Genomic DNA, 17061 nt, shown 5'->3' on the forward strand with positions numbered 1-17061 from the left:
CCCTTGTCTGCTTCCCAGGGTGCTGCCCGGCGGGATGGACAGCGTGCCCTCGAGACGGAGAGGTGCCGGCATTTAGTTGTTCTGTCCTGAGACTCGGAGCCGGTTTCCTTCTCTGCCGCGCACCTGCGGCTGTATCTTGCTCCCGCTATCCCTTTGCATCCGTTTGCCGGTTGGGATGTCCACGTATTTGCTGCCACAGTTTCCCAACAAAGCGGCTGTTGGGAGCAGGGAACGCGACTTTCCAACGCCGTGCTCACTCCCAGCTTGGTCGGGCTTTCCCTTGGCCTTCGGCGTCCCTTTTCACTTTGCTCTGCTCTTCTGCTCTGGGAAACGCGTTGGAAATGAGAGTAAAAGGAGCTTACGCCTAACGAATAATGCTCGGAACTGATTAGAGGAGGGGCTGAAACGCGCTGGTCGAAGAAGAGGCGGTAATTAATGAGCAGCTTTGGCAGCCTGGCTGGCCGGGGCAGTCGTGGGAGAGGCGGTGCTGGAGCTGGGCTCGCTCCCGCTGCCGAGGGCACGGCCGGGGAATGCAGCCCTGCGCGGGGGACCTCGGCAGCTGCGTGTTGGGACATGCACGGCTCCCGTGCGGTTTTTGAGGCGAAGACGCCGCTTTCTGTGCTCCTTCCCGAGGCCTCTGTGCACGGTGGGCTGGAGCGCTGGAAATCCCGTGCTGCCTGTGGGGCTGCAAGGTCCCGAAGCTTAAGACTGAAAATAACGGTGGGTCACGGAGGTGCCTCGTATCCCGAGAGCTGGGATGTGCCCAGCCGCTGTGTCCCGTCTGCACGGCCAGAGCTGGTTTCTGGCGGGACTGGAGGGTCCCCGCTGGCGCTGCCGGGCTGTGGCGGGGCAGGAGGAGCCGTCGGCGCAGCACGTGCTGTTTTTAGGCCTTGGGTAAATGTTGGTGGCGTGGCCCTCTAATTATTGGGACAGGGTGCCAGTGGAGCTGGTTAATAGCTCCCCTGGGAAGTAACTGGAATTTGGCATCAGGTAAAAATAGAACTGGTTCCTCCCCAAAACGCTTTTAGCAGCTCTCCCCACGCCCCGCCGTGCACCCGCGGAGCCGTGCGTGGGCCGCGCTGTTTGCTCCGCGCCCGCGTGTGATGGCCGGGGATTACCGCGGTGCTGCTCGGCGGGACGGCTCTGCTGGCTGCGGTCGGGAGCTCTGTCCCTGCTGCAGCGGCAGAGAGGGAGGGATGCTAAGGTTGGGGCAGGGAAGACCAGCTCTGTCCCACATCCAGACATGGTCGCTTTCCCGTGCAGAGCTCCCGACGGGCGCGGGGTCCCCTCCTCCTGGGAGGGCTTGAGCAGCAGCATCCGCCCTGGGTGCCGCGCCAGCTGCAGCTCCGTGCCGTCCCATCTAGCTCAGCAAGGCGTTATTTTTGTTGCAGGAAGTCTGGGCTGTGGGGCTGATGAGGGCACGTCCCGTGCCGTGAGCCTGCTCTCCGGCTGAGCCGGGGACGTGGCCGCAGCCGGGGGTACCTGGCTCCCAGCAGCCGTGCCTTGCTCTCCTCTCCACACTGCTCCAACGCCTTTCTCCACCTTTATTGCCCTCAAGGCAGTGCTGGGGGGCACCCAAAGCAGGGAGGCTCACCCTGCGCAAGGGATTTGTTGGAGGCCGCGAACGTGCTCATTGCCAAGGAAACGGTGCTCTCCGAAACCATCCCCGCTGTCCTGTCGTCCCTCCGGCTGCTCAGCAGTGCCCGGTATCTCACAGCCCCGAGGCTGGAGGAGCCCTGGCACGCTCAGCGCTTGATCTCTGTGCGACATTACCAAGGCCCTCGGCAAACGGCGCGAGCCGTAGATCAGGCAGGGCTGTTTCCCGCAACGCCGGACGGTTGGGCCGTGCTCAAGCCGGCACCGCGCGCGTTCAGCCCAGCCGTGCGAGCATCACCGGTGGGGTGGCACCGGCCCTTTTCAGCTTGGAGGAGGTGAAAATCTTCCTGGTGTGTCTCGGTCCGGTGAGCGTGTCACCACGAGGGCTGCCTGCCACGTCTCTGCCTGCACTTGCTGCGCAGGCGTGCTGCTGTGCTGCGCCACCGCACGAAGCTGCCCCCTGCCCTGACGATGCTCCGTTGAGGCAGCGGTACTTGAGACAATCTTCAAATGCCCAATGACAGCTGTGGGACATTGAGAACCATGATTTTTTTTTTTAATTTTGTTTGGAGGAGTGAACCTGAATTGGTCAGATGCCCTACGTCGGGCGGTCTCATCCTTTGGGGTGTCTTGCTTGCGCTAGGGACCCCTATTTCCACCCCAGTACGACCCCGGTGAATGGAGAGTGCCGGAGCGGGGCAGTCACGGTCAGGAAGCGTTTCCCCTGGTTGAGGACCGTGAGTCCTCTGCAGCCTTGGCCCCTTGGTGATGTCTGAGGCTTTGCTGCTGCTCTCGGCCCTTCCAGAGGGGCGTTTGCAGCCGCTCGGGGTGGGGGATTCCCTCTGCAGCACAGGCGCAGGGCTGGGGTACGACTTTGTCTCGCTTTTTGGCAAACTGGGTTCTCCAGAAACTCTTCCTAAAACGGTGCCTTTCGAGTTGTGGTTTATAGAGATTTGGGAGCTCGGTTGCAAATCCAACCAGCCTGCACAGCGTGAGCCGGGCAGAGCTGTTGTCAGTGGGGTTAGGTGGGGGGCGAGCCCGCCGCGTTTCCAGGAGCGGGATGGGGAACCAGTGTCTGGTCGCCCCAGGCCTCCCGTGCCCCAGGGTGTGAGGCCATCACCTCCGCGCTTCAGGTGCAGCTCGAACAGCAAGGGCCGGCTGTTCGGGGCCAGTTCCTCCCTAGAGAGAGCGTAAAAACCAAAGTTCACGCGAGCGTTTTCAGTCGGTGGCGCTGGGTGGAGGATGCTGCTCCCAGCAGCTTCCATAGCTCCGCATCGCCCCTGGTCCCTCCGGGCTTGGACGAACCCCCCCGACACCCATCTCGCCTTCTCCATCCAAGCGCCTGGCCCTGTCACATTGCAGCTCTTGGCTTTGCTGCGCCTTAAGGCAGTTCCTGGGCCGCGGTGGCCTGGGAGTGTTTTCACGGAGGGCTCCTCCGAAGGGCCCCCTGGGTCCGGGCGCGGGCTGGGAGGAGCGGGTGCTCTCTGCGGCAGCCGGTGGCGGCCGAGGCACGGTGGCCGTGGTGGGCAGGGTGGGCTGGGGGCCCTGCGCTGGCCGGGAGGCTCTGCTGGCACGTGAACCCCCAGGTATTTACCAAGGGCTTCCTGTTAGGCGCTGGCAGGAGCGTTTCCAGCACTGGCTGTGGGTGAACAAGTGGTAGGCAGCTGTAAAACGCTTATCTCTGTCTCCCTGCCAGTAACCCTCCGGGCCCCGAGCAGCACTTTCCTGGGACGAGCTCTCGGAAACAGGCGGATTTTTTTTTTTTTTTTAATTACTTCCTCTTATGCCTTAATGTTTCTAAAGATAAATACAGCTCTCCTCTTGGCATCTGCTCAAGGAACAGTAAAGCTTTACAAAGGAGCCACGCTCCATATCAGCATGTACCGTGCCTCGTCTCCAAATCTGTGGTTTGTTTTGTAGACAGTAGTAAATCTTTTTCTCCAGCTCCCTGCCCAGGATGATTTATTTCACGGGGGACAAGAGGTCCAGCCGAGCTGATCCGTCCTTCAGCCGACCGGTCCCGCGCCCGGCCTCTTTCCTGCCTGGTTCCACCGTTTGCTCTGGGGCGTCTGTCGGGGCAGCCGAGTGCCACCCTGGCAGCGTCGTGCTCGGGCAGGAGCAGCGGGGAGATCCGAGCGGGCCTTTCCGCAGGGAGCGGGGTGGTGGGAGAGCGACCGGCCCCACGTCCCCGTGGTCCTGCGTGGCTCGCCGGGGTTTTCCAGCCGTGACTCCTCGCCCCACAGGGGTTTGCCGGCGAGTTCACACCTCGCAGGTCCTGCAGCGCGGTGCTGCCCCGGGAGGGGTCTGGGCCCCAACCGACCCTGCTCTGCCCTGCCCGCTCTGCCTGCCCGCTCTGCCTGCCTGCTCTACCTGCTTGCTGGGCTGCCCGCCTGCTCTGCCCGCCTGCTCTACCTGCCCGCTCTGCCTGCTTGCTGGGCTGCCGCCTGCTCTGCCTGCTCTGCCTCCTTGCTGGGCTGCCTGCTCTGCCTGCCTGCCCGCTCTGCCTGCCCGCTCTGCCTGCCTGCTCTACCTGCTTGCTGGGCTGCCTGCCTGCTCTGCCCACTCTGCCTGCCCGCTCTACCTGCCTGCTCTGCCTACTTGCTGGGCTGCCTGCTCTGCCTGCCTGCTCTGCCTGCTCGCTGGGCTGCCTGCTCTGCCTGCCTGCTCTGCCTGCTCGCTGGGCCGGTGCCGTGCACCCGCCGGCCGGGGGGAGCTGGGGTGTCTCGCTGACACTTTTCAGCCTTAATTTGAGAGCGAGTAAGAACGGGTTTGAGGAAGGTAATGACAGCTCGGGGACGGGAGCAGGGGCCCGGGGAAGGAACGGTGTGAAAATAGAATGGCGAAGAGCTCTGTGGGGGAGAACAATGCTGTCCAGTTCTTCAGAGGCTTTAATTTTAGCTCTTCCATAAACATCTCGTTACGAAGCAGCTCGTGCAGAAGAACCTCCGAGAGTCGTGACTTTCAGTGGAAGGGCTGTGCTGGGAAAACACGAGCGGGTCCTCGCTGCCCCGGTGACGTCCCACCGACTCTTCTTGGGGATGTTTTGTGTGGGAGTGAGTGACCCAGGAACGCAGTATTTCGCCTGGCTTTGGGGGCTGTTCCGCCGTTGTAAGGAACTTTCCCATCGAGGAGTCGGTCGTGTTTTGGTCAGAGTTGCATGTAGACAGTTTGCTTTCCACCCAGTTCTGCATTCGGTCCCATCCCAAACTGTTTGTCCTTCTGATCATTATCATCTTGTGTTTACAGAGAGTCAAACGTGTCCCCAAACATCACCAAGGCGATTGTTAAACACAGAATGAGTTCATTTTTCCCCTAAGGTTTTTTTTTTTTTTTTTTAAATGTACCCAGGACAGGAATTGGTGTTCTGGGTGCGACTTTGTTTCTTTGTAGAGACTTTTACCTTAAATACCGTCAAAAGGACTTTTGTACGAGCCGAAAGTCTCTGTGTCGTCCCGTCCTGCAGACTTGCCGCCGGGTGCACATCCTGTACCTGGTTCCAACCCGCGGCGGGAACTCCGGTGGGTGGCACGCCACGGTGCTGCCGGCCACGGTCTGCACTGCCGGGGCGGCATGGCGTGGTGGGGACGGGCATCTCCTCCCGTGCCGGTGGGACGTTGCTGGTGGCCGGGGCGTGGGGACGAGGGCAGCCTGCTCGGTCGGTTTGGGGCGGGTGGGCTTTCCCCAGGGGAGGGCTCTGGGCGCCGGGGACGGTGGCAGACGCGGGGCTGCCGCGGTGGCCGGGAGGAGCAGGCCGGCCCCGCACACAGCCCTTTTGTTTTCCTCCATAGAAAAGCCATTCTTCGTGCTCCTTTCATAAATATGTAACGAGGGAACAGGGCAGTCATTGTCCTGCGAGCAGACACTTGTCGTGTTGTTCTGGGGCTGCTGTGCCCGCCGGTGCGGTGGGTTTGGTGGGGACGGGGGGAGGACCTTGGTCTCTAGGATGGGCATGGCTGGCTGGGCCGAGTTCTGCCTCCCTATTTCTGCTTCATTCTCCCTCTCTTTGTGTCGTTTCATAAACCCCCCCAAGCTTCTCCCTGCTCTCCAGGAAGGAGGAGCTGATGTCCATGTGCTAGAACGTCCCAGCTTCTCCAGTCTGCAGGCGTTGACTCCCAGTTACCAGGAGTGCTGAGTGGTAGTCCTGCCTTTCTCATCGGGTCAGCACGATAAGTCTTCTCGTGGGAGGCCAGCAGGATGAACGTGGAAGCCTAGGTGTGAAGATCTTACAGCTAGGGGAGATCTCAAAGGTGCTTCTCATGCTGAGAATGGGAGAAATGAGAAGGACGAGGGGTTTTGCCTGGACCTGCTCTGCTGGGGTGAGGTGTGACGGGCAGAGCAGGGGAAATGAGAGCCAGCGATGACTTGGCCTGTAATGGTTATATCTGAAAGCGAAACAGCAGGTGTGGATGTTAAAGTGAAAAATAAAATTGTATTTCCTGGTTGGCGTGCTTGAGAGGAGAACTGTGCGGCTCTGCGAGCTTGGTGGGAGCCACGGGGCCGTAGGCAGGCATCCGTCCCCGTGAGGCTGGGTCTCCTCCGGCCAGGGCAGGGTCTTGCGGCGGTGGCCTCCAGCAGCCGTCACGGCTGCAGCTCGTCTCCTGTGCGTCTCCGCTTGGGAGAGCTGCAAGTTATTGTCTGAAATTGTGCGGGCTCTTTCCCCTTCTCTTTTTAAGCTGTTGAATTTTTTACCTAAAAAGTGAATTCCATCGGACAGGGCAAGAGAGGTGGAGGACTGGGGAAGGGGCACGTAGCTCTTTGCGATGCCCGGCAGACCTGCAGCAGCTTGTCACCCACGGTTTGATAGTTTTGTGGGTTGGGGTGTGGGATCCGAGGGCTGCCTGCAGAGCAGCCTGCAGCTCCCCTGCGAGCAGCGCGTGCTGCTCTGCATGTGCAGGTCAGACCGCAGCGTTTGCAGCGCCCCGTCCCACAACGAGCTGACTGCCTGCCAGCCTGCGGCTGAGCGGCCGGGCATGTCCCGGGCAGCCGTCGACGTCTGTCAAAGCTTTGCAGCCTTGGACTGCTCGCTCTCCTGCTCCTGGCAGACCTTCCTGTTTGCTGGGCAGGCGTGGACCGGGGGAGCTTCCTGCCTTTGCTTTCTTGTCACAGGCGTCACGCAGCCAGGTGCTGAAGCATGATCTGGCTTGGATTCAGCTTTGATGGACTGCAGCGAGGATGTGCTGCTCCCTGTCACCCTGGAAAGCTGCAGAGGGGGAGCGAGGAGCCTGCCAGAGCCTCCTGGACCTCGCTCTGCGCATCGCTTTGTTCCCGACACGATCTCGTCGGTTTGTCACAGCAGCTGAACGTAGTGGGTTTGGTTTTTAATTCCAGCCATCCTGGGTAGTCAGGTGCTGCTTTGTATTAACTGCAGCCTGCACGTTTTGCATGAGAATCTCTCGCACGGGGCTTCCCTAGAGAGAGCGCTTGTTTTCTTCCCGACACCGTGCGATGCCCGTTCCTCGCTGGCCAGCACCGGGCAGTTGTGCTTCCGCACCCCCCTGCCCGCAGCCACCGCCTCGCTTTGCAGGTGGAGCGGAGCGTTGCCGAGGGATGTGCTGGCAGGTTAGTCAGGCCGTAACGTCGGTTGATGCAATAGCTCCTACTTCTTGCGGGGTAATTGCCCAACTGCTGTTTGATACTGCTCGCAGCCCTGCAAGGGTTACGTGGCTCGTTGCTCGTTCCAAGAGCACCATTAGCGACCTGCTCCGCAGTCCAGGGCTGGCGTCCGATGTGCATCTGATGGAGCAGGCTGGCAGGCGTGGTTTGGGTACGTCGCACCGCTACCGCAGATCCTAGCAGTAAGCACTCTTGGCAGAAGCCTCGGGTCCCCTTGCAGGTTGAGTTTCATGGCCTTGTGGGTTAATACTGGTTTGCAGGAGGCCACCTCAGTGCTTTGTAGCATAAAGTATTTTATGACACTTCAAAACAGCTAAACTTTTAAAATCATTTCTGCTTTGAGGTACCGAGCAGCTCTTGGTGGCCTCTGCTAGCGACACTTGAGAGCAACGCTGGAGTTGAGGTCCGTCTCCCTCCACCTGGGATGAGCTGCCAAAACGTTTCCGTGTTTGAACCGTGCCCCCAGGTAGAGACCCCCCAGCCCCCGTGCCGGCAGCCAGGGCTGAAGGAAGGCTGACGCACCTCTTGCTCATGTGTTGAGGACTTGTGAGCTTCGCGTTCCCCTGTATTGTGTCATACCAAATTTTTGAGGTTCAGGTGTGGGAGTCGTGTCTGAGCCTGCAGCTGGGCTGATTTCTTGAGCCTGACCGTTCAGGCGGTACCGTGTCGCTCGGTGAAACACCCTCCCGTGCTTTCAGGAACCTTCACTGCTGAGAGCAGAGGGCTTCAAGTGTGAGTGTTGGAAAAGGACGTGTTCCAAACGAGATCCTTTGCCTAAAGAACGTGAAAATTCACTTGTCCTGTGACTCTCTGCACTCCGTCATCGTGGCAGGCTCACAGAGAAGGTCCAGCTCCTGCAGCAGCCGGAGAAGCTGCCGCACGGTTGGGTTCCTCGCTGCCCAGACCCTTCGGCTTCCCTGGAGCAGCAGCCCAGTCGCTGGGGCACAGACCGGCTTCGCCTGCGCCGGGTGGCCGGGACAGTGAGGCCTTTGCGCTGGCTGCTGTGGGGTTTGTACATCAGCACAGCTCTGTAGCCGTGTTCCCGTCGGCCGCAGGCAGTTGCCACGAGAGTTTGCCGGGGCAGGCGGACACCTCTCTGCCAGGACTGGAAACGCTCTGGAAATGCAGCCGCGGGACCCAGGAGACAGAGTCCTGGCTTGGTCTTTCTGCACGGTGTTCAGGCTGAGCTTGGCACGTCGCGTAAGAGACATCGAGAGTCAGGGAAGTGATGGGGAGTCTTGCGCTTGGCCGTGACCCCGCCGGACTGAGAACCGGCCGTTCCCGGAGAGCGTCCCCGGCGTGCCAGCGCTCACCGCCGCTGGCCTGCCCGAGAGTTAAGGTCATCTGGTTGTGTTGTGTCAGCTGAGTGTTTAACTTTTTGCTTATTTAGAATTTCCTGTATTACGATAACATCTCATAAACTTCCAAATACAGCTTAACGCTAATTTAGGCCGTGACAGGCTGCCCCAGGAACGGTGACCAGGTGTCACCTTAAGTCGTGCCGGCCTTTCTGCAGCGCGGCGGCAGGAGGGGGCAGGAAGGAAGACGCGAAGCGAAGCAGCTGCGTGAATCGCAGGCACACGTGCTTTCCCAGGCATCTCAGCTGGGGACCGCAGAAGAATCGGCAGGGCTGGTCCAGCTCCCCTCCGCAGGAAGGGACGCGCTGATCGGACAGCCCGATACGGCCGGCGAGCGGCTCGAACGCTGCTGCGTCTGGTGAATGATGGGAAGTAGGATGGCAGGGATCAGGCCGCCTGAGGAGTGGCTGAGGAAAGCGCTGGGTGGCTTGGCTGGCCAGAATTTGTAAGTCAGGCTGCGTGCCGATACCAGTCGCTAAAATCAGGGTGTATGTAGCCCACAGATCACTAAATAACGTGGCAGCACTGAGAAAACCCAGGGGGTTGAGTTTCCCCTTGCTCTAAACTCCTGGAGTGATTTTTACGTTCGTGTTGAGGACGATCCCGTGTCTGTTTCCCTTGTGACCAAGAGTGCGAGTGAAGACGCGTGCGGACGCGGCGAGGCTGCTGGAGCGAGCCGTGGTGGAGGGCATGGGTCCGAGAGAGCTCGCCGAGGGCAGGCCGCCGCAGAGCTGTAATTCTGGCCCGTGTGTCTAAAAGGGATTTTCCTGTCTGTGAAGTTTGAGTCGGGCCGTTTGTGCTCGCAGGAGGCAGGTCTTACTCAACGTGTTTGGCCGTGAGCACCTTGCAGCACCGGGTGCCGTCAGCGGCGCCAGGGACCCGGCCGGGGGGGGGAAAGTGGTGTCTGAGCATGGGGGGTGGATTTGGTCAACCTGACGCTCGGTGCTATTTTCTTCACAGCTTGGCACTGACCTTTCCATTTTGGTCCTCAGACTATAAGTGGCATTTTTTCTGATGCCTTGTTCTGCTAAATTCAGCTGTGGCTGGCTGGTGGGAGGTGGAGCGGTGGAAACAGGTCTAGGTGCCGAAAATAGCCCTTCGATGCTGCACGCCTCCTGCTACCTGGCCCCGTCAGCGGTCCCGGGGCCAAAATCCGGCTGTGCCGGAGGGAGGCCGGAGGGCTTGCGCTGCCAATGGCAGCAGGCGTTACTGTAAGGGACGAGAGGGGCAGTCGTCCCCCAGAACGACGCCGTGGATGCAGTAATCCCTCAGCGGCTCTGCAAGCAAAACCCTTCTCAGGATTTCCCAATCCCAGGCTCCAGCTTGATCACTGGAGCAGGGTTTTACCCTGAGCAGCTTCGTCGCCGCGAGGATGTGGCCAGTGTAGAGGCGCTTCCCCGGCCTCGCCGCTCTGTGAACGAAGCAGCAGCCACCTGAGGTTCCGCGGCGGTTTAGCTGTTGCTCCAGGCTGTCCCAAGAGCCGGCTGCCGCCAGGAGAGCCGTCCCGCTCCCTGGTGTGCCGGTTTCCACGCTTGCGTGGCCAGCTAGAGCAGGGCACGATCTGGGTGAAGAGCGGGTGTTTTCCTTTGGGCTGGCATGGGGGGGGGTGGGCAGGCGTGGGTGGGAGCGCTCCCCCCAACAGCGCTGCAGGCCCCGGGTGCCGTAAAGCCACAGGGAAACGGCAGCTCCAGGGGAACCCGAAAGTAAAGCCGAGCAGGATGATGCCATGGTTTGGGGAAAATGTCAAGTGCCAGGTTGTAGCTAACGAGCAGTGAAATACAGCTCAAAATCTGTACGTGTGATCTTGTGTAAGTGACACAAGGAAGGAAACTTTAACTTAAACTGGACCAGAGATCTGCCGCACTTCTGCTTTGCCTGTCACGCACCTTCAGATAAGGAGTTTGTGAGCTGTTTGCTCAACGGCCCAGTGAAAATCCCCGCTTCTCCCTGCGGCGGGGGCAGCGCTGGAAGGGGCTGGGGTCTCCTCCGTGCTGCCCGTGTCCATGGAGGGCTGACGCGGTGCCGGAGCGTCCCGGTGTTGCCTCCAGTTACTGGAGGCTGAAATGCCGGCTGGGTGCCTGCTGCCTGCCCTCTAACCCCCCTCTTGTCTCTGCAGGGAGTGGGGATGGACAGGGACAGATACTCCAGCGTTTCCCAGAGAAGGACTGGGAGGACAACCCCTTTCCCCAAGGCATCGAGCTGGTGAGTGTGCTGTCCCTCGGGACCGGGACGGGCGTGCGGGGGCAGGCGACACCGTGGCACTGCTTGCACGCATCGCGCTGGGCGCTGCAGGGTCTGACCGGGGGAGCCCCCGAGAGAGGGGTTCCCACCTGCCCCCCGACGCAGCTCCAGCTCCAGACAACCACGGGCTCTGGTGTACTGGCTCCCGGCCGGGCCGCGGCAGAGCTGTCGAGGGGCGGTCGCTGCTGCGTGCCCTGCCTGCGGCTGGCTCCATGCTCCCCCTCTGGGGCCTGCTGCTGGGGATGCTGGAACGCTTCCGGGAGGAGCCGCACGGATGCAGCGGTGGTATAAATGGCCCCGTCACAAATAGCCGGGCTCTGCCATTGCCAGGCCTCCCCCGAGCCCTTCACCGCTCCCTCCTCGGGCTGGCGGTGTCGGCAGCGGCTCGCCCTCCGGCAGGCCTGGGTGTGCTCTGTTCTCATGCGCGGCGAGGAGGGTTGCTGGGCCCTGGATCCCTTCCCCAGCCTCTGGACACATTCGCCTGCTGCTGTGAGCGCTTTGAGGTTGTGAGCATTGCTGGGTCGTACCCAGAAAGTGACACACCCGCTCTAATTCGGCACTGCGTGGGTTCTTCAGAAACCGGCTTTTAACTAATCAAGGATAATAGTTTGTTCTCCTCGGCTAGAACAATAGATTGTTCTCCTTGGTGGCTAAATTTGAGAAGTTCTCCTCAAACCCTGCCCTGCTGCACTGGTGCTGAGCTGAGGAGCTCTGAAGGAGAGGAGCTCGTGCTCCGCTGCCAGCGAAAGCCACTGGGTTGGGCCGCCGGCTGTCCAGACCCCTCTGAGCCCCTACGCCGAGCCCCCCGTTCGCCCCTACGCCGAGCCCCCCGTTCACCCCTACGCCAAGCCCCCCGTTCACCCCTACGCCGAGCCCCCTCTTCGCCCCCTTCTTGGCTGCTCGCCCCCTTCCCTGCAGTTCTTCCCTTTCCCAGCTGAAGTACGGCGGAGCACAGAACGCGGGGACAGAGGAGGCTTCAGAGGTTCTTTCCGCGCCTCGCAGCCTCCTGGCGCCGGGACTATCCAGACCCTGCTCCTCGGGGCCTCGCGAGCCCCTTTGCCGTGCTGGGAGGTGACAGCACCTGCGAGGCCGGTGTGTGATGGTCGGTGCGGGGACGCCGGCCAGCCGAGAGCCCCCGTCCTCTCCTGAGCAGAGCAGCTGGCAGCGCCCAGCCCTTTCTGCCTCCGTCGGTGCGCACAGAGGGTTTGCACCTCCCTGTTCGGACGAGCCCGGCCCGAGTGTGCTGCCGGCAGGACTCGCCAAAGGGTGTTTGTGCGTCTCTGATGAGGGGGCTTGTTTTGGTCGGGGGCGTCCCGGGTAAGTGCTGGGCGAGTTCCCTGCTCTATTTAACGCTCGTTTTCTGAGCGGTGGATCTGTGACCACCCCTACTCGCCTGCCCGGACTCAGTTCTGCTCTCGGCTGCCCTCCCATGTTTCGTGGCCTCGTCCAGAGCCGGTGGCCATCTCCCTCTTCGTGTGTGCTGGTGCCAGAGAACTTCCCCGTGAGCTGTGGCTGTTGGAGGCCGACCAGGACACCCCGTGTCGTGTGCCCTCCAAAACTCTTGTATCACGCTTCACCAAAAACCACGATCTCTGCTGGCACTTGCAAAGGAGAGCTGCCGGCGTGCTCCTCGTACCCGGCCAGGAGCAACCAGCTTGTGGAGCAGAGGGCGTCAGAGCTGGACATGTCTCTGGTCCCCGTCCTCGTCCCTCTGCCCTGTCCCAGGCGCTTGGCTTCGGCAGTCACCGGTGCAGCCGTCGAGTCGTGCCGTGTGCCTGCCGGCAAGCGTGGCCAGTCACCGGGATCAGCGGCGGTGGCCGGCTCGTCTTCTATCGCGTGCTGGCCGTAACTCCAGCGCCATTTCGGACTTTTATGTGCTGTTTTGTCTGAGGCAAGAGTATATATTAATTTTCTGGTTAGTGTTTCCTGGTTGTCTGTAGGGGACTTGGGAACTGTCCCAAGAAAGAGGAAAGCTGCTTTTTTTCCCCAAGGGTCAAACTGTCCGGCCAAAAAATCCCTGGAATTCAAACAATTGGAGCCCCATCCCGTTGAGCCGGGGGTGGCTCTGAGGCTTCCCACAAGCTGTCAGGAGGCGTCCTGGGTGAACAGCACGGGGGCTGAAACTAGGGCAGCTTCCGAAAATCAGACGGAGCCCACCCGGGGGGTTGGGCTGTACGTTACATTGCAGTCACCACTGTGTTCCTTTTTAGCAGCTTTTTGGGGGAGAAGGTTTCCTGGTGTGTATATGGAGCAGGGATTTGTAGCTTCTGCCCTTGTATGCTGTCTGACAGCATTTCCAGGGAAAAATAATCTCTGAATGGATGGAAGTTCCTCTGGAGAGGAACACAGGATGTGAACGTGTCTCCTCTGCGGCAGCATCCTCCCCTCCCAGGCCAGAGCCGTCCCCGCTGGCAGCCCTCGGTGGGTTGCGCTGGCTGTGCCCGGTGCAGACCGAGGCGCAGGATCCCCGGGGACAACCGGGGCTGTACCGCAGGTGAGACCACGCAGGGACCCCCGTTTCGGGCTGCGACTAACAGCTCCCGCTGCCGGGGGTTACTGGTTGCAGCACCAGCAGTGGTACCGAGCGAGGCGCGCGTTAACGGCAGCGGAGATTCCCGTGGCTGTGCGCCTGTAGCACGGTCCCACAGGGCTGCTTAACGCAGCGTGGCGCTTCCCGTGTCTTAAGGCCGCTCGTGGATGGCTGTTCCATGTCGCAGACGTGTCGTCGTGCCTACCGGGCACGTCCAAGCCTCCAGACGTGTTTCACCTCTGCCGGCACGCGCTGGCACCCGAGCCAGCATATGCCAGCGTTCCCTCCTGGCGCCTGGGCACTGGAGAGCGTTAGGGTTTCTGCTGCTCTGAGAGAAAACAGTGAAATCCTTTTGTTTTCCAACCAGCAGGTCATTGCCCGCTGCACGGGTTTGCAGCTTCAGTCTCCGTGTCCGGTGGGGGTGGGCACGGGTCTGTACGAGGTTCGTTCCCGCTGCCGGGAGCGCCTGGGCAGAGGCGTCTGTCGGAGAACGCTGCGTCCTGGCGCTGGCCGGAGGATTTGGCGGGGCAGGGTCCGCAGGTCTGGGGCAGGGCTCTCCACTTCCAGGGGACAGCACGGCGCTCTGCTGCTCGCAGCAAAGCTTCCTCTGTTGCTTTGTGTTTGTAGGGTGATGGTAGCCGAGCGGAGCCTCCTCTTCTGCTTCCATCCTGACCCGAGGTTGGCAGCCGACAGCCAAGCCCGCGCAGCCAGCGGCTGTTCCAGCAACGCTGGGAGAGAGGAGAGCTGCCGCCACGCTTGGCCGTGGGTTTGGTCAGGAGAGGAGCGGGCAGCTCCTTATCCAGTGGGACACTGGTCAGCGGTGGCTCCACGCGTGGTCCCTCCTGCCTGGCAGCCGGCTCTGCTGCGGGGTTGCCTTGCTCTCCCTCAAGCTTTCTGGGGTGGAAATAAATGATGAGGAAGATGCCTTGGGACATCGTAGGCTAGATCCTTGCAAAATTGATCCTTGCGAGCTTGGGAAAGGCCTGTGATGTAACCGGTGGAAGAAGAAGAGGTGGTAAAGCAGCGCTGAGCCGTGCAATGATGTGGAGAACGAGGCTTGCCAGACACACACACACGCACCGCGTTGTCACGGAGGTTGGCTTTGCTGGTAAAACTGCTCTGGGCAGTGTCTGCAGAGCCCGGCACGCAGCTCTGCCTGCCTGTGGGACCTTTCTCACTAACGGAAGGGCTCCGGAGAGGCTCAGGTGCAGCTCGGCCGGGGCATCCACCAGCGCTGGTCTGTAGGGGGGCTGCAGTACCTCCTCCAGGCCCGTCGCTTCCATCAGTGCCCCCCTCATGTAAGATTTGAGACTTTCCTCTCTTCTGGCTGGCTGCAGCTTGCTCCTGTTCTCCGTGGGCTCCCAGCAGGTCCCGCACAGCCCCAGCGGCCACGTGTGCCGTGGTGCTGCCCTGCACGCGGGGGTCGTTCCGCACCCGAGGACAGAGCACTGGGAGCGCTGGTTCTGCCCGGGCGGTGGGTGAGCATCTTCCCAGCGCGGCTCCGAGTTCGGGCAAGGTATGGGTGAAGAGCTCACCTCTTGCAGACACAGATCCACGGGGATCTTAGTTCTGGTGAGGGGCCGTAGTTTTGTCTGTTTTTGCCTGTGGCACCTTCTGTGCTGCAGAGAGCCACGGTACCGCCACCGGTCACGGTCGGGCTGCTTCTGGAGGACACTTGTAATCACCAGCCAACCTACGCCCTCTTTGATGGAGGACGAGCGTAGAGGATCTGGCTTGAAATGAGGCGTGAAATGGTTGTGGAGGTCGGACGTCCGTGTGCCTGGTGCTTTACGAACGCGTGGCTGCTTCGTGTTGATTTTTGCAGGATAAATTGGCTGAGGAGCATTGAGTGTGATCAAACCGGGCGTGAGCGACCCCAGGGCATAGGTGGGGTGTATCTGCGTACCCCAGTGGCATGACCCAACCCAGGGTGCCACCTGCTGTGGTTTGACGTGACCCATGCTCTCAGCACGTGCTATTTTTAGGAAGCTGACATCTTATCCCGTGGCTTGGGAAGAGTCGCAGAGCGGTTTGGTGCCTGGAGCCCAGGTGGGTGTCAGGAGCCTCCCGCACCTCCCGCGGTGGGACCGAGGGCTCCGGCAGCCCGCGCGCTGGGGCAGAAGGTGTCGGAGCCTGCTCGGTGTGGTGATGTCGATGTCCTCCTGGGGTTCCCTGCTGGAGGAGCGGTCCAGGGGGTCTGGACTTCCATTTCTCAGGCCTCTGGATGAGCACGCTTGACCCCCGACATCTGTCTTGTACGTACCTGTCTCCGCGGGGAAACTTTGGTGCCGCGGGCGTGGGGTGCATCCCTTTGCACCGGGATGCGGCAGTTGGGAAGTGCTGGGTGGGACCCAGCAGCAAACTGCGGGAGGGTAGTGGCTTCGTGTGCTTTGGTCTCGTCATCTCTGCAGTGTTTGCACAGAGCGGTGAGTTACGGGTTTGTCGTGGAGCCCAGCGAGGAGAGGAAATCTCTTGTTGGGATAGTGACGCTGTGTACTCGCCCTGATAGCAGCTGAGCCATTCCTTCCTCCCGCGCGCTGATAGGGGAGCCGGGCAGGAGGCAGCCCGGTTTGGAAACGGCCCCAGGAGGGAGAGGCCCTGGGATGCAGGTGTGCAGGGACGGACGTGGCAGGGCCTGGGAAGCAGCTGCACCAGTGCTTTCGCCTCGTCTCCTTCCCGCTGCCGTACCTGGGCAGCTGAAAAAGGCCGAGCGCTTGTGCGGCGGCTGCTGCCCAGGTTGAAACCAGCTTCAGTTCGCAAGGGTTTGGGCAGGAGCAGCGATTTCTGCAGCTTGCAGCGCGTCAGTCCTTCCTGCCAGTCCGGCCTCGTTGCCGCCTTATTCTCATCCTCGGTTTTGCTCAGGTCCCCTTGTCCTCAGAGCGCATCGGGCTGCGGCCCCAGGAGGAGCCGAGCTGTCCCGCTGTCAGTGAAGTCCCAAAAGTGCCCGGAATTTTCCACAGCTCCAAATGGAGAAGCTGAGGAAATAAAGAAAAATCCCTTGAGACTTCAAAACCCAGGGGAAATTCTGGGGCCACTGGCTGGAATTACCCACCGGCCCGGGGAGGGTGTTTGGAAAGTCCCCAGAAACCAGTAAAACTGCGTTTGAGCTGCCTGAAGCGCGGCGTTGGTGCAGCCCGGGCCGGGTGTTTCCCAGCTGCCCCCCCCAGGGAGGGAGGGGTGCCACCTCCCGGGACAGACCCGGTGCCCGGAGCCAGCCCTGCCCTGCGGGGAGCTCGCCGGGCCCCGGCAGCGTGCAGCTCGCCTTTCCTTCCCGGAGCTGGTGCGGTGCCCACGTGCAGCCGCCCCGCACCTTGGGGGGCTGCAGGGACCTGGCAGGGCCGGGCAACGCTGGCGGGCTCGGTGCCGGCTGCCGGCAGCCCCTGTGCCGGGGAGTGCCTGCGGCTCAAGGTGGGCGTAGGGTGCGGGGTGGTGGAGGGTGCCCGGCTCGGCCAGGACATCCTGTCGCCCTTCCTCCCAGCTTGGGTTTCCCCGAGCGGCTCCTGCTGTCCCGCGGGGAGGAGGGGAAGGCGCCTGCCCAGGTCTCCCCCTGCAGAGGGGACGGGAGGCTCTGGCCCCTGCTCCCCCCTCCCCGGAGTGCGGCGGCTGCAGCCTGCGCCCAGGCGTTTCCCTGTGTTCTCCCTAAGTGCCACGCTGCCACACCAAGCTGCCCGCTCCCGGCAGTATCGGTACCTGGTGGTTTGCTTTCGCATCGTCCAGCCCACC

At 61.5% G+C, this 17061-nt stretch overlaps 1 protein-coding gene across 8 annotated transcripts in view; it reads left to right on the plus strand.

Moving 5' to 3' along the window:
* Positions 1 to 17061, plus strand: part of SBF1 (SET binding factor 1) — an 82202-nt gene that overhangs the window by 30990 nt on the left and 34151 nt on the right. For all 8 annotated transcript variants that reach the window (XM_054830292.1, XM_054830312.1, XM_054830317.1 and 5 more), the window contains exon 2: positions 10684 to 10769. In XM_054830292.1, coding sequence (XP_054686267.1) covers positions 10684 to 10769 — 86 coding nt within the window. The remainder of the gene's footprint in view (positions 1 to 10683; positions 10770 to 17061) is intronic.

Source organism: Grus americana, chromosome 1 (genome assembly GCF_028858705.1).
Source record: "Grus americana isolate bGruAme1 chromosome 1, bGruAme1.mat, whole genome shotgun sequence".
NCBI classification, from domain to species: Eukaryota; Metazoa; Chordata; class Aves; order Gruiformes; family Gruidae; genus Grus; species Grus americana.